At 41.4% G+C, this 25,243-nt stretch overlaps 1 protein-coding gene across 1 annotated transcript in view; it reads right to left on the bottom strand.

The window, feature by feature from the left end:
* GLS2 (glutaminase 2) overlaps window positions 1–25,243 on the bottom strand; it is a 65,350-nt gene that overhangs the window by 6,959 nt on the left and 33,148 nt on the right. The window contains exons 5-13 of the mRNA XM_018562022.1: window positions 22,858–22,937; window positions 22,457–22,572; window positions 19,937–19,995; window positions 18,407–18,439; window positions 14,901–14,959; window positions 8,407–8,473; window positions 5,822–5,872; window positions 2,651–2,827; window positions 237–368 (exon numbers count right to left, since the gene is read on the bottom strand). Coding sequence (XP_018417524.1) covers window positions 237–368; window positions 2,651–2,827; window positions 5,822–5,872; window positions 8,407–8,473; window positions 14,901–14,959; window positions 18,407–18,439; window positions 19,937–19,995; window positions 22,457–22,572; window positions 22,858–22,937 — 774 coding nt within the window. The remainder of the gene's footprint in view (window positions 1–236; window positions 369–2,650; window positions 2,828–5,821; window positions 5,873–8,406; window positions 8,474–14,900; window positions 14,960–18,406; window positions 18,440–19,936; window positions 19,996–22,456; window positions 22,573–22,857; window positions 22,938–25,243) is intronic.

Here is a 25,243-nt window from a genome sequence, read left to right on the forward strand (position 1 = left end):
TGGTGGTAGTCGCATGTGAACGGCAATGACCCAGCTATAAGACTTATAAATCAGCCCCTACGTTTCTGAATGCTTATTTGGAAAGATTTTCATTACGCAAGTACACAGCAGCACTGCATGCGCTATGATATAAATTAAACCCCATATCCTCCCACGTATTCCATGTTTTTGATATATACATGCTCAGTGGTATAATATGTTGTACCTCAGTGCTGATAGCAATGAACAGCCCTTACTTGGCAGAAGTGAATTCCTCGCACACTGTTCCCAATTCTGTCCAGAAGAGGTGACCAACAGAAAACACCCATTATATTGGGCACCACCAACAAGATGGCTCCTGACACACCAGATTTGGCAGGTAATCCCACCTGAAAGTCCAACAACAATAAGCAATTATATTTAAACAGGCTGACAATAGGCAAATCTATACTGAAGGCCGACCACTGCTTGTATAAAATTGGGGGGAATTTATCAAAACTGGAGCAGATTTGTACTGCAACCAATCAGCTTCTCTGTCTCCTTTTCTAATCTTACCAGAGCAAATTGAAGAGAGATGCTGATTGGTTGCCATGGGCAACTGTTCCAGATTATGTCTGCTCCAGTTTTTATAAATTCCCCCAATATATTTAAAGAGATGTTACATCTAGTCAGAAGTTTAATAATAGTACAACCCCTGAAATCTGTGTCAGTTCACTTTCTGTAATTTTATATAACATTTTCAATTAAATTTGTTCAAAGAAAATTCAGTTTACATGCAATTATATGAATTGATGCACTCTAAATGCATATAAACGCAGCGTTGGCACTGCTAGTGTGAATGAGGCCTAAGCAAGGTACTTACTTTTAAAAGCTGCCATTTTGGGCTCATTTTTAAAGACACACTATTCACTTTATTCCTATTGTACTACCTAGTGAGTCACCAACCTTGCAATGTGTTTCTTGGATGTAATTTCCCACACACTCTTAGATGTCAGGACACATGATCTGCCCATGATTGTCCAGGGTCAGTAACTCACTTGGTAGTGATGCGATGGTGAAGCTGGCAGCCTGGGAGCCTGCAAGATCATAAATGACTGCTCCCATATTTCTGTTCTGACAGGTTCTCTTTGGGGGGAAAAGGTCACTATTCTTCCTCAGGGGAGATTATAGTGGCTGGGGCTGAGCCTATGGGCACATTCACCAAACATTCACCACAGCTGAATCTTCTTATTAAATGTGTTTTAATGTACAGTGAATATTGCACCACGAAGTCCATTGAGTACAACCAATAGAAATATATACAAGCACAACAAAGTCATAGAATCGATGTTCACCTTTCAGCAAATACAGTATATGGGCACTGCAACTGACACTGCAACTGAATATCAGGGCACTGAACAGCAGTTTCCTAAGCTGGCCAGAAGATGGCGCCAGATACTAATACATTTGTACAATGTTCACTTTGCTCGTTGCTAGGACCCTTGGATTCATGCTGGCAAAAGGAACATTTTCCACTTTTGATTGAAATATGAATTCAATGTATAAACTGACTCTCAAATATTACAGTCTAGTGATCAAACATATATTATATGGAGGATCTGGTATGCTAGCTGAACTAGAGATTTGTATCTCAAATGACCACATACTACTACTACTACTACTACTACCACTATTACTACTACACTGCAACTACTGCTATTAATACTATTATTACTACTATAACTACTGCTACTACTACATTTACTAAAACAACTACTGCTGCTACTACTACATTTACTACTACTACACTGCAACTACTGCTACTACTACATTTACCACTAATACAACTACTGCTACTACTACATTTACTACTACTACACTGCAACTACTGCTGCTACTTAATTTACTACTACTACACTGCAACTACTGCTGCTACTAAATTTACTACTACTACATTTACTACTACTACACGGCAACTACTGCTACTACTACATTTACTACTAATACAACTACTGCTACTACTACATTTACTACTAATACAACTACTGCTACTACTACATTTACTACTACTACACTGCAACTACTGCTGCTACTAAATTTACTACTACTACACTGCCACTACTGCTGCTACTAAATTTACTACTACTACACTGCAACTACTGCTACTACTACATTTACTACTACAAATACTGCTACTATTACATTTACAACTACTTCTATTACTACTTTTACTACAACTACTGCTACTATTATACTACTACTATTGTTACTACTACAACAAATACTACTATTAATACTACTATTACAACTGCTACTACAACTACTGATGATTTTACTGTTACTACTAATATTACTGCTACTACTACTAATATTACTACTACTACTACTACTAAATTACAATTTTCTGTGAAATAAACTTGCCATTTCCTGTGTCTCTGTGCCAGGAGCCCTGTAAGAATTAAGCATTTTAGTGTGGTCTTGGCATGTCATGTCTGAGAGACCAAAGAAAAAAACAAAACTCCAGCAATGCAACCCTTTACTGCCTCTGTGCACCCTGCTGCAGGTTAGCATGATGTAATAAAGGACATGGGCACAAAGAATGTCAGATCCTAAAAGCTGTTTTTCTATGGCAAGAAAAGTAGGGAAATTAAATGGAAAAAAAAAATGTATGCATATTTTGAAGTAAACTCACGTGAAAGGCAAACTGTCCAGAGAAGTCATACATGCCGCAAGAATGCATGAGACTCAGGGTGTTCCTCACTGCTTCTGCACTTAGGACCCGATCGCCTGTGATGGGGCAGATACCACCATTAGCCAGAGTGGCAGCAATCACACTCCCCGACTCACAGGTCACCTCAATGGAGCACAGCTAGACAGAAAGGACATGGGCATCATAAGAAAGCACAAGAGAGCACATTATTCTACACAGAGGCAGAAACATTCCTAAATAAATCCTGTATTGATAGACTATTGTGGCTTGCATTGCTGACCTCTCCTGCTAAAGATGCTAGTCACCTGTCAATGATCTGGGACAAGTATGAAGAAAAGGGTTCATTCTGATTTGCATGATTGTTCCACATCAGTGACCCAGAACATACATAAAGGTGCCCATACACTGCACGATTCTCGTACGAGAATCGCGGGAAATCCTGAGATCCTATGATAATCGTGCAGTGTATGGAAGGCGTGCAACCGTTTCTAATGTACGGTCGCGCGACTTTTGTATATCGAGCATGTTGGAAAACCAGCCGAGAATCGTACGATTTTCGGCTGGTTTTTAACATAATTGAGAGATCACTGCCGAACGGGCCAGTGTGCGAGGGTTGTAAAGTGTATGGCCACCTTTAGAGACAGCCAGTATTTTTAAAGGAGATCAACAACAGCAGTGCCCCTATATCTCCCACTACAGGTTTACTTGGGTGTGTTCACACTATTGGATTGTGACAGCTCTGGCAGTGTGCGGTGTGATGCACTCAGCGCATTACACTGTTTACTTTTTTCCCTTTTTTTAACTTTATTTAGAGTATACAACTATACAGCGCATCACACCACACCGCAGATTACGTGTGGTGTGAATGGGGCACATAAACAACAATTGTTTTCTATGTACCCAAACAGTGACTGGAGTTGCTCAGTTGCTGAACAACACCAGTCACTGCATGCAATGTGAACAGGCCCTCAATAAATTGAACAAAAATCAGATTCACAATTTTCAGGGTCAGTTCAACAAAGCATAGCATGTGCAGGTTTGCCATCTCCGTGTTTTATTTGCTCAATTTAACTTTCACTTCACGAAAGGTTTTATTGTAGAATCAGCTGAATTGAACCTGTATACATTATTATACAAAATGCTGTGCCTAAACTTTATTCACAGAGAGTATCACACACATATTCACCCTTTACAATATTACTAGTTTCTGGTATTAATTAAGAGATTCCATGAGGTGTCTAAGGATGAATTCAGGAACTGGAGCCATTTGAGATGAAAGTGAGATAACTTCCCATTGGAAAAGAAACAATGATTCATGAGAATTACATGCTTGCAATGGATTATTAACGATTTCCTGTGAAAAAATAGGAATTCCAAACCATGTGATATTTATATACAGTATACAGTATGTGAGTTGAACATTTTGATGACAAATTTATGATGAGATAAAATAACAAACATATACAAAAGTATATCTAAAGCCAATACTTTTTTTAAATTTTAGTTAGAGTAGGAAATGGTAAAGCTTTTTGTTTTGTTTTGTTTTGTTTGCGATGTGTGTCCCATTATTGTATTTTTCCTCCACTTCCTGCCCAAAACAAAACACTGAGAAGAAGTGGGAGAAGATCTTTTCAAAGTAAAGCTGGCCATATACTGTACGAACTTCGGACATTTCTTGATGAACTGGCCAAAATTCATTCAGTGGGTGGCCCTGTCGGCATCCTTCAATCAAAGAATTGAAGGAGAAGGTTGGAAAATTTTCTGGTGAACAGTGATGGCAGCCGGGTGCCATCACTGATCGGGTATTCTGACAGTGGCAAACCCAATAGCCCAGCGGGAGATTCGTCCATCCATGCTGTTTAGAATGGCTGGAGGAATCTGCTATATTCTTTTCGTTCAGCTTGCAATAAAAGATTTTCCCTCTAAAATGTTAGATCTCCCCACTTTCAGTCCCACAACAATGGTCACCAGGACAAATTAACAGTGTGAATCTCCCCAGCAAGGACACAGACAGCAAAAAAATCCTGACACCCTTCCCTACTCTATCTAAAACTTAAAAGAAAAATATTAATACAATTTGCTTTAGATATACTTTAAAATGTTAACTATCCCTATGGAGATTCATATGTAGCCTAGTGGACTGTTTATGTCAGGGCTAGTTCCTATCATCAGGGTTCAAATCTGCAGCACTTCCACAACTTAAAGGAGAACTATGGAGTAAGTGTTTTTCCCCATAGTTCTCCTAAGGGTCACGGGAGGACATAAACTAGCGTCCTCCTGTGACCCAAATCTCAGTACACCGCAAGCTACAGCTCGCGGTATACTGAGATTGCCACAGCCCTGACGGATCCTGACATTACTGTCGATCCACCCAGCTGCGTGAGTGACAGCTGGCTCTGCCTATCTAGAGGCAGAGTCAGCTGTACCCGTCCCCTCCCCCGTCCGTTCCGCCAGTCAGCGCTGGAGGATCGGAGCAGGGAGGGGGAATCCCTGCAGGGAGCCGTGAGTGACAGTCACGGCTCTCTCCAGGGAGATGATCGAGAAGTGATCGAGCGACGGTATGTGTTCGCTCACTTCTCGATCTATTGAGCCGATGTGTGACAGTTTCAATGTCACATGTCAGCTCAAACTATGAGGTTGAGTGAAAATCACTCACCTCCTAGTTCTTCTTTATGCCAGCTATTAGGCTCTAATACCGGGGTAGGCAACTTCGCCACTCCAGCTGTTGTCCCAAGAAGCACTGCAAGACTCTGACAGCCACAGGCATGACTCCCAGAGGCAGAGAATGATGGGATTTGTAGTTTCACCAAAGGTGGAGTGCTGAGGTTACCTACAACTGCACATTAAATGTGGACTTTTTGTTAACAAATAAGATAGGTTATGTCTAGTAATCTATTGTAACCATTCAGAAATAATGTTTCATTCTCTTAATCTCCCTACAATACTATAAAGTGTGATCTAGTTGGTTGCTGTGGCTTAGAGCACATGTATGACTTTGGTCTTGGTATTTGATATTAATATTAATACTTGGTATTAAACTAAGCCTCCTTAGCAAATGCATTTGTCTGTTCTACGTTATACAAATCCATAATAAAACAGATCTTTAGTCTCCAGTTATAGCTGAAAAAATAATCACCACATATAGGAACTGACCTGAAAATACAAATCCAGAGCGACCCCCATGTCAGCATTAGTAGGAAAGCACTAAAAGGAAAGAGAAAAAGAGAAATGAAATAATATATATGTTAATACAGAAATAGATATGACTTGTTGGAGTAAGGAATGTAGGAAACAAATGAATAACTGTAATTTATGAATAGTCATAGCCATAAACATGAACATGTTATCTGGTTATCTGGTACGTAACATTCTAAACAAATGCTCTTTGTATGGGTACAGTCATAAAATATCTTTATAGGACATTAGCGCATAGCTGGAGATGGTGATAGGAAAACTCCTCTGGGTTTTCTTGTGGATTCATCAATACATGATGAAGATTGTTTTAGTTATATTTGCTGCATGTACAGAATCAATATATCTTTATAGAGTCAGGAAGTTCTCTTTTGTACAAGCTGTTCCAGAATCTTACAGTAGATATAAACCCAAACACTGAAATGTAATTTAAACGTTAACATGTTGATGTAGTTTCAAAAAGTGATTTTCAATATTTAAAAATCTGCATCTTTCATGAAAATTAGGGATGCACCGATACCGATACTAGTATCGGTATCGGTGCCGAGTATTTGTGTGGGTACTCGTAATCGCCTAAATGCTCCGATGCCTAGCCCGATACCTGAACTTCCGGTATCAGGAAGCCGGGAAGTAAGTGATTACACGCTGCCCGGCTTCCTGACATGCCCCCCCATCACCTAGTGGGGCATGGAGTCGGCTTCCCAGTTTATTAGGAAGCCGGGCAGCATGTAATGACTTGCCGCCTAGCTTCCTGATTGGTCGGGAAGCCGGCCAATCAGGAAGCCGGATGGCGAGTCAGTACCCGCCCCCCGTCTTCCTAAATGGTCAGAAAGCCGGTTTCATGCTCCCTCGTCACCTACTGACGAGGAAGCATGGAGTCGGCTTCCCGGCCAATCAGGAAGCCGGGCGCCGTGTAATGATTCATTGCCCAGCTTCCTGATTGGCCAGCTTCTCGACTAATCAGGAACCCGGGTAACGAGTCATTACACGGCACCCGGCTTCCTGATTGGCCAGAAAGCCGGCTCCATGCTCTCTCGTCACTTGGTAACGAGGGAGCATGGAGACGGCTTCCCTGCTAAGCAGGAAGCCGGGTGTCAAGTCTTTACACGCCGTCTGGCTTCCCGGCTAATAAGGAAGCCAGGTGGCAAGTCATTACATGCCGCCTGGCTTCCTTAATGGGATTTCCGGTATCTGTATTCGGTATCGGCGAATGTATCTCATGTATCCTCATGTAATGTAACCTCATGTATCATTTCCCCCTCCTCTTTTAGATTGTAAGCCCTCAGGGGCAGGGCCCTCCTTACCATCTTGTCTTGAATTGAATTGTATTTTAACTGTATTGTCTTCCTTATATTGTAAAGCGCTACGCAAACTGTTGGCGCTATATAAATACTATGTAATAATAATAATAATAATACTGGAAAACAAATCGGTACTCGAGGTCGATACCGAAAAACCAGTATCGGTGCATCCCTAATTAAAATCATAGCTGGGGATTCTGTCATAAAGGGTCATAAATGGCACTTTCTGTTAACAGGGGACAACAGTCAGTCCCCATTTCCTAACTGTGCTCCTGCAATTGTTACCTTGTGACATTGGCTTTCGATGGAGACTACAACAGATATTACACAGGCATGATCCACTGGCCTATCACCTAAAGTATCGATGTTCAGATACCAGTGCTGATACTTGGCATTGTCATGAGAACTACCAGGGTTGCAGCGGATGCAGCTGGGACCTGGCCCTGGCGCTCCACCACTTTCCTGAAATCATTAGTCTGTATTGTTTTAGAAAAACTGTCACATGACAATAAACAGAAATGTATCAGTACTTGTATCTGTGAGTACTTGGACAAGCATCAGTACTTGTACTTGAAAAATGGTATCTGTGCATCCCTAATAAAGTATATATTTATAAAAACAAAATCGTACATTAAAACAGAGATGTACAAATCCCAGGAGCTCTGTGTGCTCCTTACAAATGACAGCTGCCTCCTAACTTTTGAATTTTTCTCTAGTGTAGTCTTGGAGCTAGAAAAGTATCTGTACTTGTCCTTGTACCGAGTACAGTACTTGCTATATGAACATCCCTAACCTAAAGGAAACCAACCCTGAGAAATGCAGTCATCACTGGAGATGGGGAAAAAAAACCTTTTTATTACAATCTCTGTTAACTAAAACATGGATTTTATCTACTAGGTGTAAAGTTCTCACATTCCAGTGAATACTCCAAGTTTATATCTGTCACACACCAACAAAGACATTTGTTGATAGTCAGGAGCAAAACCTTTTTAAATTTGACTAATGTATGGCAAATTCTGATCATTGTACTAGGTGCAAACAAAAGCAAAATCCATCCTACAACTAGTAATCTATATTACCGGAATGTCAGTGCCCCACTAGTACACTGGGGATTTTTATTGGATGTCCCAAATAGTGACAAAATAGTGACAAAATTAAGGAAGTCAATTTTCAATGATAGTCATGTGCTTCACTTGTCTAATTTTATACGGACAAGGCAGGGAGCACTGGAATATAAATTACTACCTTCTTCTCTTTCAGATAATATCCAATGGCGTAGTTTCGATCTCCTGTTTCCCTCTCGGACTGAAACCTGCAGAAGATTTAATATATCATACAGTTAGTAGGTACAGCAGGAGTGGCTGACAAAAGCCAGAGTGCACATGGTTTATATTTCACAGTGAGAGTGAAGCTGGTCATACACAGCTCTAATGACTCCGCACCACCCAGCTCAACAAAAGCTGATCATTCAATCAATTCTTGTTGAAGGAACCGGGTGGATAATTGTCAGCCAAACAGCGACTGGAGCAAAGCAGCTGAAGTCACTGTTTGGGTATTCTGACGGAGGCTGCCAGCAGTGAAACTACAATAGCTTAGCAAGAGAAAGAGGAATCTGCATGTTTAATTAAAGAAATCCATATGTGTATGGCCAGCTTAAGCTTGATTTACAAGACAGTCACCAGTGTAAATCTGTGTTTCCCAAGCAGTGATACTTTTATCTAAATCATAAAATACATAAAATGACACTAATCTCAGGAGTTAAATCCTAAAAGAGCATTCAAGTACCTTAACTATTAACAAAATGTGTGCTTATTTGTATCAGTTAGCTGTAGACCCTCAAATCAATCCTTCCTTCTGAAGGGTGGCTACTTTTGTTCCCCATGGTCCCTGTGTGTTGTAAGGTAGCCAAGTTTGCTCCCGTAATGAACTACAATCTCAATACAAAGTGGTAAATTAAACATGACATTGTAGTTCATGACAGGAATGAGCTTGGAGTGGTGACTACTTTACAACACACACACGGGGACCATGGGTGAACCAAAGTAGCAACCCGCAAGAAGGAAGGACAGTGTCAGCACCAATTCAGAGATGATTTGAGGCTCTACAGCCGAGCTATACACAAATAAGATACAATTTTGTTAATAGTTAGGGTACTTGAATGCATTTTTAAGATTTAATTCCTGAGTTTAGTGTCACTTTAAGCAAAAATCATGAGTCATCTATTATTTAATTGACAAGCTCTGCACTACAAGAGTCAGTTGAGACCAAGAGTAGGCTTCACTAAAATGTCCTAATTTACCATGTAGTTACTTATACTGAATACAATTGATAGAGATAGTAAAAATAATAAAGTCACAAGTATGTAGCTATATTAGAAGGTCTCTAGCGCTATTAAAAGACTTGAAGATGATAGGACACGTAGTTCTTTTTCTAATGTATAACAGGTTTGATGAACACACATTGTAGAAAATATTGGCAACCCAGAGGAATGCAAATATCGTCAGAAAAGATCAAGGACAAAACTTGCAAAACTGGAGTTTTACTTAAATGTAAATAAATGATTCAAGTCAAATGGGAAAAGAGAGATGGTGTGATTGTATTCAGTCAGACTAAAAACAGAAGGGTTGATTCACTCTTTTAGACTGTAAGCCCTCAGGGGCAGAGCCCTCCTTACCATCTTGTCTTGAATTGTATTGTGATTGTAATATCTTCCTTATATTGTAAAGCGCTGCACAAACTGTTGGCGCTATATAAATCCTCTATACTAATAATAATAAAGGAGTAGAACATTTTCACTTTTATCTTTGAATTTTATCTTTGCAAAGAGAATTATTTTCATTTAGCTTAGTGAATGAGGTGAGGTTGTGCTGACTTTAATCATGCAACTTTTCTTGCGCATGATTGCGGATTCTTTGCAAAGTGAAGTTGTTACTTTGTTTTACCTCATTCACTGTGAAGTAAAAATTCACTTTGCAAAGGGAAAATGCATTTTGAAAGTGGACATGCTCACTTCTTTAGTAAATCAGGGTCAGACACTGGCTTTACATGAGCATTGTCCATGTAAACTGTTTTTTTTTTTACAGATGGTATCTAGAGATTTATAGAGAGATCTGACATGAGAAATTAAGAACTTACAGCAGCAGTGATGTCCCTAAGGCTTTTCCTTCCTCAGGCAGTGTGTGAGGGGATTGTGCGAGATGGATGTTCTGGCCGGTGGGAGAGGGGGGGGGTTGCCAGGAGCTGGGCGAGATGCTGGCCAGAGCGTCCCAGGTTGCTAAGAGCTGGGCGAGGAGATGTGTATAGCCCTTATACGTCTCCCCGCCCGGATCTTAGGGATCTTAGAAAACCTGGAATGCTCTGGCCAGAAAGAGGACAGCACAAACATTGAAGCAGAGCCACCATGCCACTCTGCCTCCCGCCCTCCCCCCCTCCCCATGTGACCCAAAGAGATGCCGCCTGAGGCAACAGCCTCTGGCTGCCTTATTAAAAGGATGGCCCTGCACAGCAGCCTCTATGTACAGGTTCTACTATATGTGAAGGCAAGGGGAATGGCAAGCATTACTTTAAAAATAACATAACATTTAAGTAGAGACCACAAAAGCTTTGTACAAAGCAGAATCTGCATGGTATCCAACAGGAAAGAGACACAGTGGCTTTATAGAAGTGCTGCAGTTTCTAAAGCCTTGCTTATGCCATTGTAGTAGACATTTTCCATGCTTTCATACATTACTAAGAGAGATAAAGAACAAGCTAAAAGAAAGATGTTAGAGTGGAACTTTTGCCAGCAGGAGGGCTTTTATTTCAGAAGAGGCTTTGTCCATATACTTTTATAAAGTTATAGTGCCATGGTCCAAAGCAAGAGAAAGAAAGGAATGAGAAAAGGGGCAGAGAAATAAAAAAGGATGTGCAATGATAGATTGTAAGGATAGGTGCTGCCAATGATACAATTCAAGTTTCAGAAAAGGATTAAAGGTTTTATAGTTGTCAGGTCCTTTGAACTCTATCCAGGAGAACCATGTCTTAATGCAGTACTGGAGTCTGTCTTGAGTAGGTAAAAACATTTGTTCCATTTTAGTAATGTGACCTTATTACTAGTGTCTCTTTCATCAGTGTTTATGTGATCACACTTTCCAGTCCTGTAAAATAATTGTTTTAATGAACCATACACGTAATAGTGAAAAAGGGCTACAGGAATCAAAAATGCTTCATGTGGGGTTCTTACACACTCATATGAATTTAACAGACTTGGAATTTTAACTTTGACAGAAAATGATTTGGGGTTACAATATATATTGCAAATATATCAAATTAATAAGCCAGACACTTAAAGGAACAGCATGTGAGACCATATACAGACCACATCTGATTTTGCCAAGACATATTGTACTAGACGAAAAAGCACTGCGTAAAGGGCCAAATTCAGTAATGAATAGTAAATACAAGATGAACCCTTTGACGGGCCATTTAACAATATTTTGAAGCAAGTTTTATTTCCTTGTTCCAGATGCAGAACTGTGATATGGCACCTGCAACACTATCATCACTTATGCTCCTTTGCACTGAGATGATTCAGATGTCCTCCATATCAGTGATGTGCGGTACCTCTGGTTCCGGGTGAGGCATTCCCCAGCCTCGCCCCAGCACGTCCCACCTCGCCGGCCAAAGCCCCACCCCCGCTGGCCAAAGCCCCACCCCCAACCCGGTCCCCAAGCTAGTGTGAAGGGAAAGGGAGGAGATAGGGAGGAGCCTCCCTGTGCCTCACTTACTTGTCACTGCTGAGGCATCGAGATTTGTTTTTGTTTTTTTTGATTGGACAGCTTGGACCAATGGCACTTTGCCATTGGTCCAAACCATCCACAGGGCTCACGCCTCAAACAAAGAGTAGAGGCTGTGACAGCTCTTGCCTCAGAAGTTAGGTTACACAAGCAGTGGGGAAGCCCGCTGGAGTGTAACCTAACTACCTGTCAAAAGCCGGATGCAGCGATGCCTGTAATCAACAGGCAACACTCCATCTATGACAGGATACACAGCGGGGAGGCTTTCCCTGCTGTGTAACCTACTAGAAGCCGATCTGAATGGAGAAAAAGCCGTCAACTTCATACTTTTCCAGCCTTTTCCCCCATAATACTAGGCGAGGCTCTGCCTCACTTGCCTCCCCTGACTGCACATCCCTGCTCCCTAAATACATCCAATGCATTCAAAGGCCTCTTCTAAATTCTCTACTTTGGAGGTTGTGTTCAGCCTTAAGGGCCTGCATATCCTGTACCTGAAATAGTTACCCGACTGTCTGGTGGACAGTCACCCAAAAGCTCCTTCAATCTCCTTGTGGCTGCAGCAGCAACAGAATCAACAGCTCATTTTCAAACTGTTTCTGTTCCCATGAAGCTTGGTGCTTCAGTCCTACTGCAAACAAACAGATGGTCACACACCTTTTGCATGATAAAAAATACATTGATAAAGAAAGAGTGGGAACCTGTCATCACTGTTGCAGCAGGTTTGCATAAATGGGAACTTAAAGTGGACCTGTTCTTTGGCCAGTCAAAGCAAAGCAACAGATTCACTTAAATGCCACCTTCTTCATCCTTACATATTTTCCTTCCTTTCACTCCATCACTGCCCTGTTTGGCTAAAGAGAGCAATGAGAGGAAGCCCTGTAAAACCTCCAAGTTGTGACCTTGAGCTTACACACTGTCACATTTCCTCAATACACGTGAGTCGCATGACGTGACAGTGTTGGGTGTCTGAGCAGCCGATCTTTATACACCAGTGCTCTAGCGTGGGTGGAATATGAGAATATGAGTAAGTAAGAGTATGCTCCCTATACTCAGAAACACCATTTATATCTCTTCACCCCCAAACAGAGCGGTGGAGGAGCAAAGGGAAGGTATGCAAGGCTGGGGAAGGTTTCTGAGCAAAGCATAGGTTCACTTTTATTGTGCAGACCACACCACCAAATTCCCAAAGGGTTTTATCAAGTGGCATATTTTATATCACTAGTCAAAAACTCAACATATATTCTTGGTGGATTGATCATTTCAGCTTTAGTACTGAATACAACTGAACAGATTATTTAATAAAGCAATTAGCAAAGAGCAATTACCCACAGCAACTGGTAGTATTGCAATTTACTGCAGTCAGTTCATTGAAAGGTCATTGCTGATTGGTTTCACTGAAGTACTTTCTACACTTTGCTTTAAGCAATAAATTTGTATGACATCTTGGTTAAGGTGGCTTTAAAAACATCAAGTTCTGGGTAATTTATGGGAATGCGCTGAAAGGTAACCATGCCCATTAGGCCCTTTCTGTACAATAAACACAGTTGTGAAAGGTGGCAAAGATAATAAGATTGTTGATGGGGCTGAAACAAGCCCAGAACATTTTAGGTGTGCATTTCCACTAGAAGAAATTGAGCTTGGTCTGGTTAATAATACTGCAATGTTTCCTAATGTTAGTAAAGTCATAAGTACGGAACATGCAAAAACACATGCATGCCAAATAGAGCAGAACAACGGCGTTGTGGTTAGCGCTTCTGCCTTGCAGCACTGGGGGTCTCTGCTTTGAATCCTGGCCAGGTTACTATCTGCAAGGAGTTTGCATGTTTTCCCTGTGCTTGTGTGGGTTTCCTCCCACACTCCAAAGACATGCTGAAAGATTAATAGGCTCCTGTCTAAATTGGCCCTGTATGTATGTACAGTATGTGAGATAGGGACCTTAGATTGTAAGCTTCTTGAGGGCAGGGACTGATGTGAATGTAAAGTGCTGCGTAAAATTGTTGACGCCATATAAATACCTGTAATAATAATACATTTGTAGATGGGCATAACGGTCTAGAACAGGGGTCAGCAACCTTAAGCACTCAAAGAGCCATTTGGACCCGTTTCCCACAGAAAAGAAAAGACCGGGAGCCACAAAATGACATCTAAAATGAAGATTACACTGCATACATCATTTTTTACCTTTATGCTATGTATAGCATGTAAAAATATATATGTGGGCTTAGTAACGCACTGGACACTGGGCTTAGTAATGCACTGGGCACTGGGCTTAGTAACGCACTGGACTCTTGGCTTAGTAACGCACCCCCCCCCCCATGCACTGCAGGGGGCAGGGCATGTGACACACACTTCTCTCTCGCCGCCTGTGAGGTGAGTTACAAGACCTGCCCCCTTACTGAGACACCCGTCGGCAGCGCGGGGCCCCCGGGACCCTGCACTGTCACATATTCCACCAGGGGAGGTGCCAAGGACCGGACCTCACTGGGCCCCCCCCCACAGCCTCAGGCCCCCGAGGCCCCAGGGGTAGTTCCGCCCCTGGACAGGGAGCCGCAGCAGAGGGATGAAAGAGCCACATGCGGCTCCGGAGCCACAGGTTGCTGACCCCTGGTCTAGAAGAAGAAAATATATTTATACAATATGTTTTCTAACAGTTAGAGGATGACTCATGTCTATATTGTATCTAACTTTAAATGTTGCAAACAAGAGTTGATCAAATAGATCTAGTAATGTTAACAGCAGATATAAAGATGGTCTCTAACACTAGTGCAGTTAGTAACAAAACAGTTAAGGCTAAGTAATAAAACATTCCTATATTTGAGCTGAAAAACACAAAATCCCCTGATCTATAGAAAACATTATAAAGCAGGCAGTTGTTTACAATGTGTGACAGGATAATTACTGTGGGACATGCAAGCTCTCCACACTCGAGCTTGGCACCCAGACTGATACACCTGTCGTCCTTACGTTGAATTGTTGAAGCCAACGTATTCATTTCCCGACATCCTTTTCAGAAACTGCATAACCTTGAGTAAGCAGAAAAAAAGACAGATGAATGGAATTCTGGGCAAGAAACTAAGCCAGATTTAAAAAAAAAATGCAGTCTGCTACTCTGTCAGTTTTCCTTGTGTGTCGATTAAAGTGCACCTACACTCAGGTAGCTTATATCTACTACTACTATCCTTTAAACAGTGCAATGGATGTCAATTATCAATGTTATAACACTTCCAGTGGGCGTTCTGCAGATGCTCATTTGCCTAGGCTGATATTATGTTAAGCAACCACCATATTAATAGAAGCACAAGCTATCACAGGGAATCTACTCTTGCCCCCCTGATGATGCCATTGGTGTAATCCAGTAATCAGATGCAGGTAGCTACATAAAGACCCGGAAGGTAGATCAAATGTATCTTTAAGCACCTAGAAACAAAGTAGTCTTCTAGTCCTCTTATCTACTATGTTATATACTGTAGCTTAAAAATGTAGCTTATTTGTGCATCACTTGACTGTAGATCCTCAAATGATCTTTGATTTTGTGCTGACACTGTCCTTCCTTCTGGAGGGTGGCTACTTTCCTGTGTGTGTTGTAAAGTAGCCACCGCTTCAAGCTTGCTCCTGTGAAGGACTACAATCTCACATTTAGTTTACTAATTTGTATTGAGATTGTAGTCCATCACCGGAGCGAGCTTGGAGAGGTGACTACTTTACAACACACACAGGGACCATGGTGAACAAAAAAAGCCACCCTCCAGCAGGAAGGACAGTGTCAGCACCTTTTCAGAGATGATTTGAGGATCTACAGCCGAGTGATACACAAATACAATACATTTTTGTTAATAGTTAAACTACTTGAATGCATTTTTAAGATTGAATTCCTGAATTTAGTGTCACTCTTAACTTCAAGACATCTTGTATGTAGGACTGTCTGGAAGTGTATGAGAAGGTAGTTGAATGACAAAGAAGAGGTCAAGTGGTATTTGGTATTACATAAAATATAAAATATGCTTCATAAACCTTACAAGGGTCAGCAGGTCATGAAGTTCAGTATTTATCATATTTACAATATCTTGTAATGAGGCTGTATGACAGTCAGCTACAGTATATGGCATAATCACAAAGTAAAAAAAAACTAATTTGTAAAAAAAAAAGCCATGTGAATTGTAGATGGGGACAAGCTGATGTCCATCTGTGATTAGTGGATCTTGGAGTTCCCTATACTTTTAGGGCCTCAGTCTGGCCAGTCTAATGTCCTGACAAAATGACTGCATTAACAACTCTTATGAACTTTGTGCTAATGCCGTCTGTCATAGTGAAGTCTCGGGTGTTGTGAGGACAGGTTTACATTCCTAGTTAACTCATGGACACTCATTGACTCTCATCTTGTCCTTCTATGGTAACATATGACTTCATGCTGAAGATACAAAATCAGCAGAACACACAGCGCAAATGAAGACACTATTGAAAAGAAAATGAGCCATAGTGATCAAGATTACACAATCTGAGAAAGGAAGAATCAGGGCAAATATAATTAAAGGATACATTCATCTTTGTGATAAAAATCATGGTTTGTTGTCTTTGAAGGATTAGATGGAAAAAACAGTCCTAAAATCTTAGTTTCTGTGCACCACTACTTGCTTGATCATTCCTGGTGTTTTAAAAGGGCACTTATTCTTTATCTGTTGCTAAAATCTACGGACCATATGCCTTGTTATTTCCCGTTACTCTTGTTACAGCAGTGGGCGTGTTCCAAAATTTCAATGCAAATAGCACTGGCAGCATTGGCTTTGTAAAGGTACGTTCTACTACTAACCATACTTTGCAGTGTTACACATAATGTGGACCAGGGGTAGGCAAACCCCAGCCCTCCAGCTCTGGTGAAAACTGTGGTGTAAATCCCATTAGGCATTGCAAGACTCTGATGGTCACAGACATGACTCCCAGAGGTAGATGCACGATGGGATTTGTAATTTCACCACAGCTGGAGGGCCAGAGTTTGCCTATCCCTGACGTAGACTCTCAGCTGCCCTCCCCCTGAACTATCTATTACTATAGCCCCCAAATCCCCCACATACATTTTGGCCAGATTTTCACTTTAAAAGAGAACTAATAGCCAAACTTTTTGGTGTTAGTTCTCTTTTGGGTCATAGGAGGACATTTACTAATGTCCTCCATTGACCCAAAACTCAGCATATAGCGGGCTATTTCCTGCTATATGCTGACAGAGCAGAGCCGCACAGCAGCCAGGATTCACCCTGCTACCTGATTGACAGCGGGCTCTGCCTCTCTAGAGCCAGATCCGGAGTCAGCCTGTCCCCTTCCCCATCCGTCCCCCCCCCCCAGTCAGCACTGGAGGAACAGAGAGGGGAGGAGGGAATCCATGCGGGGAGTGGTGACTGACAGTCATCGCTCTCTTCAGGGGAAGATTGGGAAATGAGCAATCAGCGGTTTGTGATCACTCAGTTCTCGATCTATAGAGCCGACGTGTGACAACTGCAGTGTCACAGGTCGGCTATAATTATGGGGATGAGTGTATTTAATTCATCCCATATTTCTCCTTTAAAGTTGAACTCCAGGGACAAGTAAAATATATTCTTTAATAGTCACAAGTTTTATAAATCCAAATGCCTTTGCAGAACCAATTGTTATCTTGTTAAAGTAGTACTGACATCATCCCTGTGCAGCCCAAAGCAGGCCCCACACAACTACAGGCTGCCTGCAGAAAAATACAGGAGGGGGCAGATAGAAGACCTGCACAGAGTTAAAGTTTCACACTGGATTACTGCACAGATCTGGAATAAATATACAAAGCACACCAAGATTCAAAAAAGAATACAATATTTGCCTATCCTGGAATTCACCTTTAACACAGATACAGATACAGACTGTCTCAGACTATTTACAATAGGAGAGTTCTGTCAGGAAAGAGAAGATTCTGCACCTTGTCCCCTTCACCCCTGGCCTGCACATTGATCAGACGTAATCTAAACTCACAGCAAGGATAAAACAGTCTTCAGTTTACCTTCACTTTGAATATTTGTCACAGGAAGACACACACGTAACCACACTGATCTAAGGCCCATTTCACTCAGTCACTCAGATCGGGTCCCCCTGTCAGTTTTTCAGGCAGACCCGATCGGATGCCCACTGCAAGTCTATGGGCAGCCATGTGTAAACGGAGGGGCGTCCATTTACACCTAGTTACCCTTGACTCTGGTCAGGTCCGGCAAAACAAACGGATCAGAGATCTATTTTGCTGGACTGGATCGGGCCAAATTGGTGGTAATCTTATGTAAACTGACACATGTCCGTTTACATCTGATTCCCCGTACACAGTCATGGGGTCTGGTAACTATACAGCTTTGTTCTGCTGTGATCAGGAGCAGATCCCTGTGCGGATCTTCTCCTGATCAGTCTGTGTGAAAGGAGCCTTAGTCTTCTGATAGAGAACATGATGGAAAATGTGACATACTTACATAATCAAACTTTTCGGCCTTGTTTGAACCTTGCTAAAATAAAAATAAAATAATAATAATAATGATAATAATAAAACAATAGTTGTCATAAAAGGTGTGTGTAAATGTGTGTACAAGTGTGTAAGTAGCTGGACCTACAAGATGAACCATTGAACACTACAAAATGTATACAGTGAACCAAACTAACTTGCGCTAACGGAAATAGTAAAACTAAATTAAGATGGATTAAAATTTAAAATAGATATTAATAAAAATGTATACAACCTGCAAACAAACTCATGGGAATTAGCTTATACATTTTATAAGAACTTTTTCTTGCTTTTGCTAGATATTTGAATACATGTTTATTATTATTTCAACATTTTTAAGGGGGTGTCTACTAAACGTACATTTCTGGTGCATTTATTCCAACCTTGTTAATAAGCCCTCCTTACCATCTTGTTTTGAATTGTATTGTGATTGTAATGTCTTCCTTATATTGTAACTGCGCAAACTGTTGGCACTATATAAATCCTGTATAATAATGTTTCAATACTCTAAGTACCCCTTATCGTGGAATGTCTGAATAAAGTATATTTATTACAATCACCCCTTAGTTGTGTGTACATTTTTGCAGTTTATCTGTTTTGTATATACATTACTAGACATACTACCTGATATCCATTTTATGTATGATTTATTATTAAAAATCATGTTCTGGATTACTGCACTCCATTCTTTCCCTTGCTAAATAAACCGGATTGTTTTATCTGCATATGTGTAGGGGCCAATTCACACCATAGTGTTGCCCTAAACACATGTAATGTTTAGCACATACTATCAAACAGAACACTCAATGTGTAGTGTCGTGTGCTAGGTGCGTTGAACTGTCATTTATTTGAATGGAACCCCAATGCACCTCCCAGTGGCCTTTCTTTGCAGCCCTGTGCAACATGCAGTACCACAATACCATGCACTGCTTTTTTCATCGCACTCCAATGCACAGTATGCGGTACCAAGTTTTGCACTAAGTAGCAATACACAGCTGCCAGCAGGAGTATTGGGGTGCCATTCAAATGAATGAACATAGCGCACAGGTCTGCATGCTAAGTGTACTGTGAGATAGCATGCACTAAACCCGTGGTCGCATGTGTCTAGTGCAACACTATGGTGTGAATGGGACTTTACATAATATTGTGCTCTCAAGAAACAGTACATTAAACTAAAACAAAAACAGAACCACTAGTGTCACTGAAATGTGTCTTGCCGGTGTCTTGAGTGAACTTTCCCATTTAATACTACAACATTTGTAAACCTAATCAATGCAGTTTATGAAGCTGCATTGCCAGGACTACAGTGAGGTTTCTAATGGATTGCCATCCAATTTTCCATTTAACATGCTAACAGAGTGCAAAATTGTGACTGAGCCCCAAGCCAGTAACTCACCTACAATTGATAAAAGTAAAATTTGCATTTACAATATAGAGCTCTATTAACCTCATACACCTTCTTTGTTTAACAAACTGTACTTCAACCTGGATTCATACTTACTTTAATTAATGATGAAACAACTATTGCTCCGGCATTTACCATTGGGTTGTAGGGTTTATCTAATAAATAAATATAAATAAATAAATATGTAAACATGTTTCTATAGCAATGGACAGCAGCATTGTCACCCCGTGGGGAAGGTAGTGTTAAGCTGGCCATACACCTATAGGTTATCTGCGGATTTTCTATGGTCAGATGGAAAAAGTGCAACAGATTCCTCCATCTGTGCTAAACTGTGTGGATGGAGGAATCTCACACTGGGCCAACATTCAGTATCTTGCTGGTCGGCCCCGCTGGTTCTCAAAACACCTGAACAATGCCTGCATCCAATCAGATTGTTCCGGTGTTTTGAGAGCCAGCGGGGCAGACTAGCAAGATACTGAAGCTTGGCCCAGCGGGAGATTCCTCCTGTATTCCTCTAGTATTGGACCCTCATCAGAAGAGCCCAAGAACCCGCCGTCTTGGGTAGGGGATGCCCTTCTCGTCAGCTGACAGTGGAATTGCCATCTAGGTCTGCCTGTCGCAGGAGTGGTGAGAGGCCGATGGCCACCTGTTATTCCTAGATTCAATCTGTATCTACAACAAAGTTTGGGCCCCAATGTTGGCTAGCCTAGTGTATTGCTACTGGCCAGTAGCATAGGGACCTGGGGACATTTTGGACTGAGTCATTATTAGCCCAGTAGCCATAGTCAGTGGGTATCAGGAATCCTAAACATGGAATGCAATGTGTCGGCCATTACAGACTCTAAAAAAACGAGTTACTGGCTATTATGTCATTAAAAAATTAGATAGCTAAAATGACTCTAAACTCAGGATTTCAGTCTTAAAAATACATTCAAGTACCTTAACTATTAACAAGTATGTATCTTATTTGTGTATCACTCGGCTGTAGCAGAAGTGTATCACTCAGCTGTGTGCACAAGTAACCTGTGAAACCTCAAAAATCATTTTAGATGTTTTTGATTATATGTATGATAGCAGCACCTGCATAAAGATCTGGGATTTGTGTCAAATTTGGTCCTAGATTTGGCAAGTTTTGCTTGATGTATATACTTGGCTGTTTAGCAGAAAGATAAGTCCACCCAAACTGATTACTACATTTAGGTGGAGACAGGGATAGGAACATATGAAGAATCTAACCTGAGACTGGGTGACCTCTTCCCCGATTATTAGGTTTTCCAGAAGTGGGTTAAACCAATCAAAGACATCCAAAGCTGAGTTTTTAGTTCGTCTTACCATTTGATTGTACTGATTTAGGGTAAAGACACACAGTTAAAGTGACACTAAACTCGGGAGTTAAATCTTAAAATTACATTCAAGTCCCTTAACTATTAACGAAAATGTTTCTTATTTGTGTATCACTCGGCTGTACATCCTCAAATCATCTTTGAGTTGGTGCTGACACTGTCCTTCCTTCTGGAGGGTGGTTACTTTTGTTCCCTATGGTCCCTGTGTGTGATGTAAAGTAGTCACCACTCTAAGCTCACTCCTGTCATGGACTATAATTTCAATACAAATGAGTAAACTGAACATGAGATTGCAGTCCATCACGGGAGTGAGCTTGGAGCAGTGGCTACTTCACAACACCCACAGGGACAATGGGGGAAAAAAGTAGCCACCCTCCAGAAGGAAGGACAGAGTCAGCAGGAATTCAGAGATGATTTGAGGATCTACAGCCGAGTGATACACAAAAAAGATACATTTTTGTTAATAGTTAAAGGATAACTATGGGGTTAGGGCTTTTCCTCATAGTTCTCCTTAGGGTAACGGGAAGACACAAACTAGCATCCTCCCGTCACCCTAAGTTCAGCTACAGCTCGCAGTATACTGAGACGCCGCAGCTGAAGCGGATCCCGACAATTATGTCTGGATCCGCCCAGCTGCGTGAGTGACAGCTGGCTCTGCCTATCTAGAGGCAGAGCCAGCTGTACCCGCCCCCTCCTCCGTCCGTTCCGCCAGTCAGCGCTGGAGGATCGGAGCGGGGAGGGGGGTTCTCCTTTAAGGTACTTGAATGCATTTTTAAGATTTAACTCCTGAGTTTGTGTCACTTTAAAGGTAATAGGATAATACATTAACATTTATGACATCATTTTTGTTTCTAAATATAATTTGTATTTCTGTTTGTGTTGTTGTTGTTGGAGAGTTCCCCTAACTTTCTGTCTGGTAAAATGTTGTCAAGAAGGCAAGAAGTACTCTCTCTTTAATGCAGCCCTGAATAGCAGTAAGGTACTAACCCTTCCCTACTCCATCCAAAATTAAGAAAAAAGTTTTGGCTTGACATATATTTCATATCTGAATCCTATGAAACTAAGATTTTCGTCACATAAAAGAGTAATAAGCATAATTTAGTAATTCCCACCTTATTCTCTTATTACAAATTTCTTCAGATTTTCATGTTTTGTTAGGTGACAATAACTATATGCCATGAGGACAGTAGAGTGAATTGTATGGTGACATGTGCACACGAGACTCTGCACTTTCAATAAACCTGTAAGATCATATACTCAATCTGAATGTCACTCTTTAGATCCAGTCCATGTCTGATGGTGTTCTTTAAATGCTCCTTTGTAAGTCCCCGTTCACACTGCCGGCATTTGTAGCTCATATTTGTCAGCACGGACAAGCTTCGCACAAGCCTGTGAAGTGTGCGCCTCTTTTTAGGGAGATCAGCTCAATGTGACCATTATTCCTATTCCTAATCGCGCTAATCTGGCCAACAAAAGAAGGTCGTGTACCTTTTTCCAGCGATCGGCTTTTTTCTCAGCACAATGCCGTGCTGAGACGTGAACAGGGACTATAGAAATCAATGTGATTTCTTGTGCAAAGCTTTTCCGTGCTGAAAAATACAAGCCACAGACACCCTGTTGTGAACGTGGACTTAGGCAGTGTGTTTTTGTGTATATGTGAACCAAACGTCTCACCTTTGTCCATCTACAGTGCAAAGTGACACTCCCCATTTGTCAGAACTGACCTTGGCAAGCTGTGGAATGTAGTTAGCCACCTAAAGAGAAGAAAAATACATACGGTGATCGAAAACAAGACATTTAAGTTGCTTTTACACAGTTAGAATTTCTTACAAATGTTTATGTGAAAAATCTCATGAACATTCGATAATGACATTAGAGACTTGACCACTGTGGAAATTTCATTTGATTTTTAACATTCAGTTGTTGAATAAATGGATTTTCCTGATTGAAAACCACATTCAATGTTAACATTTCCATTATGCTCCTTTGATTATTTTGTTTCACTACTGTCGAAATCGATTGTCGATCTGTCCCAAACTGCTGCCCCCCACTCCTGTTTGCAAGTGCCTCCTTTACTTATCAGGCTGCAAAGGGGACACTTAGAAGTTAAATCATAAGGTGTTTATCTTTAGTTCATAAATGTTGCCCTTTATGTTCTTGTTATCAGCATTTAAAAAAAGTCTAAGTTGTCATTAAGCCCTCATTCACACTAGAAACGGCTGGCACCTACAGCTCCCTCCAAGGACAGGTGCTGCGCGTGATTAGTACGCAGCCCCCGTCCTATAATGAAAAAAAATACACACACACACACTCACACAAACGTATTATTAGACATGTGCGAAGACTAAAAAATAATTTCAGATGAAATGAACGAAAACTAAAAAAGCTTTCATTTGTTTCATCAAACAAAACACTTTTTTAATGCTATTTTGGATTCAGCCATTAGCGTGTTCTGGAGAAAGGGCGCATGACGTCATATAACACCGCACGTGTTGGGCGCCGCCATCTTGGTGGGGCCAATATCGGCAGGTGACGTCACCTGACGCCAGGCATGCATGGCATCATGTAACGTCATGCTCCCTGCCTCCAAGATGGTGGCACGCATTCACAGAACACGCCTGTGGCCAACATGGCCGCCGCACATTCTCAAACAAATTATTATGCGCCTGAATACATTTTTCGTATATTCGGACATATAGTAATTAATTCATTTTACAAGTAGTCGTGGTTTTGTGTTCTGTTTTCTATTTTTACTTTTCTAGATGCACTTACTTGAAAAAAGGGTGTCGGCATGACATCCTGACACTTTATTTTTATAGACTCTATTTTAGTTTGAAATTTATTGTTTATCTTCTGTTGTTTTATTTGATAAGAATACTTATATTGTGCCTACGAGTTTAATACCTTTGAATAAAAGTTTTATTTTTATCATACTTTTTAATATGTTTCTTTGCGGCTTAACAAAATAGGAGTCTTTAATTGGTGCGGATATTGGGAAAAATGGGTGGTGTTACGGGGGTGTGGTCACTAAAGGGTGTGGCCACTGAGGGGCGCTGTAAAGCTTTCTCGCACAGGGCGCCTAAAGGCCTAAGGCCGGCCCTGCGTACGCCCCCCCTATGCTCCCCTCAAGTGCAGGTCCGTGCGGGTGGGTGTTTCCTGGCTCGGACGCAGACAGGATCCATCCTGTCAGTGTAAGAGTATGCGCACCCGAACGGACGTGCACTTGAGCAGGGCTGCAACAACTAATCGACTAAATCGATTATAATCGATTATTGAAAAAGTTGTCAACGTTTTCAATCATCGATTAGTCGGCTTTCGAATAGTTGGTCCTGTTCACGGCTCCACACACGCTGCGCGCCGCACCTCCTCCCCACCTCCCGCTTGCCGCTGCCAGACCCGCATCCACTCTACCCACGCCACACCTCCTCTCCGCCTCACGCTCACCGCCTGCCCACATCCACGATCGGCACAGGGACGCGGGGAGAAGTAAGGAGGAGCAGGTGTGGGGGGATGACAGCCGCCGATAGACAGGCCCGATCTCAGAAGCAAGTTGCTGGAAGCCTGCTCAGGTAAGCCTGCACTTTCCCACACATGGTGCTCTATAATGTATTGCTGGGATTTGTATTTCTCTATAGCTGATAGTGCATTGTGTTGTGCTGTATATTATATGGAACAATGTACCATCAGCTATAGAGGAATACAACGAATCCCAGCAATAGTACATTATAGCTGGTGGTATTCTGCATAGCGATGTATACTGTACTATTGCTGGGTTTTGTAGTCTTCTATAGCTAGTGGTATTCGGCATAGCACCACTGTATAATGTATTATTGCTGGGGTTTGTTGTACTCCTCTATAGCTGGTGGTATTCTGCATTGCGCTGTATAATGTATTATTGCTGGGGTTTGTTGTACTCCTCTATAGCTGGTGGTATTCTGCATTGCGCTGTATAGAGGACTACAAATCCCAGCAATAATACATTATACAGTGGTGCTATGCCGAATACCACTAGCTATAGAAGACTACAAAACCCAGCAATAGTACAGTATACATCGCTATG

The sequence above is a fragment of the Nanorana parkeri genome, unplaced genomic scaffold (genome assembly GCF_000935625.1).
Source record: "Nanorana parkeri isolate BGI_ZX_2015 unplaced genomic scaffold, ASM93562v1 scaffold556, whole genome shotgun sequence".
NCBI lineage: Eukaryota > Metazoa > Chordata > Amphibia > Anura > Dicroglossidae > Nanorana > Nanorana parkeri.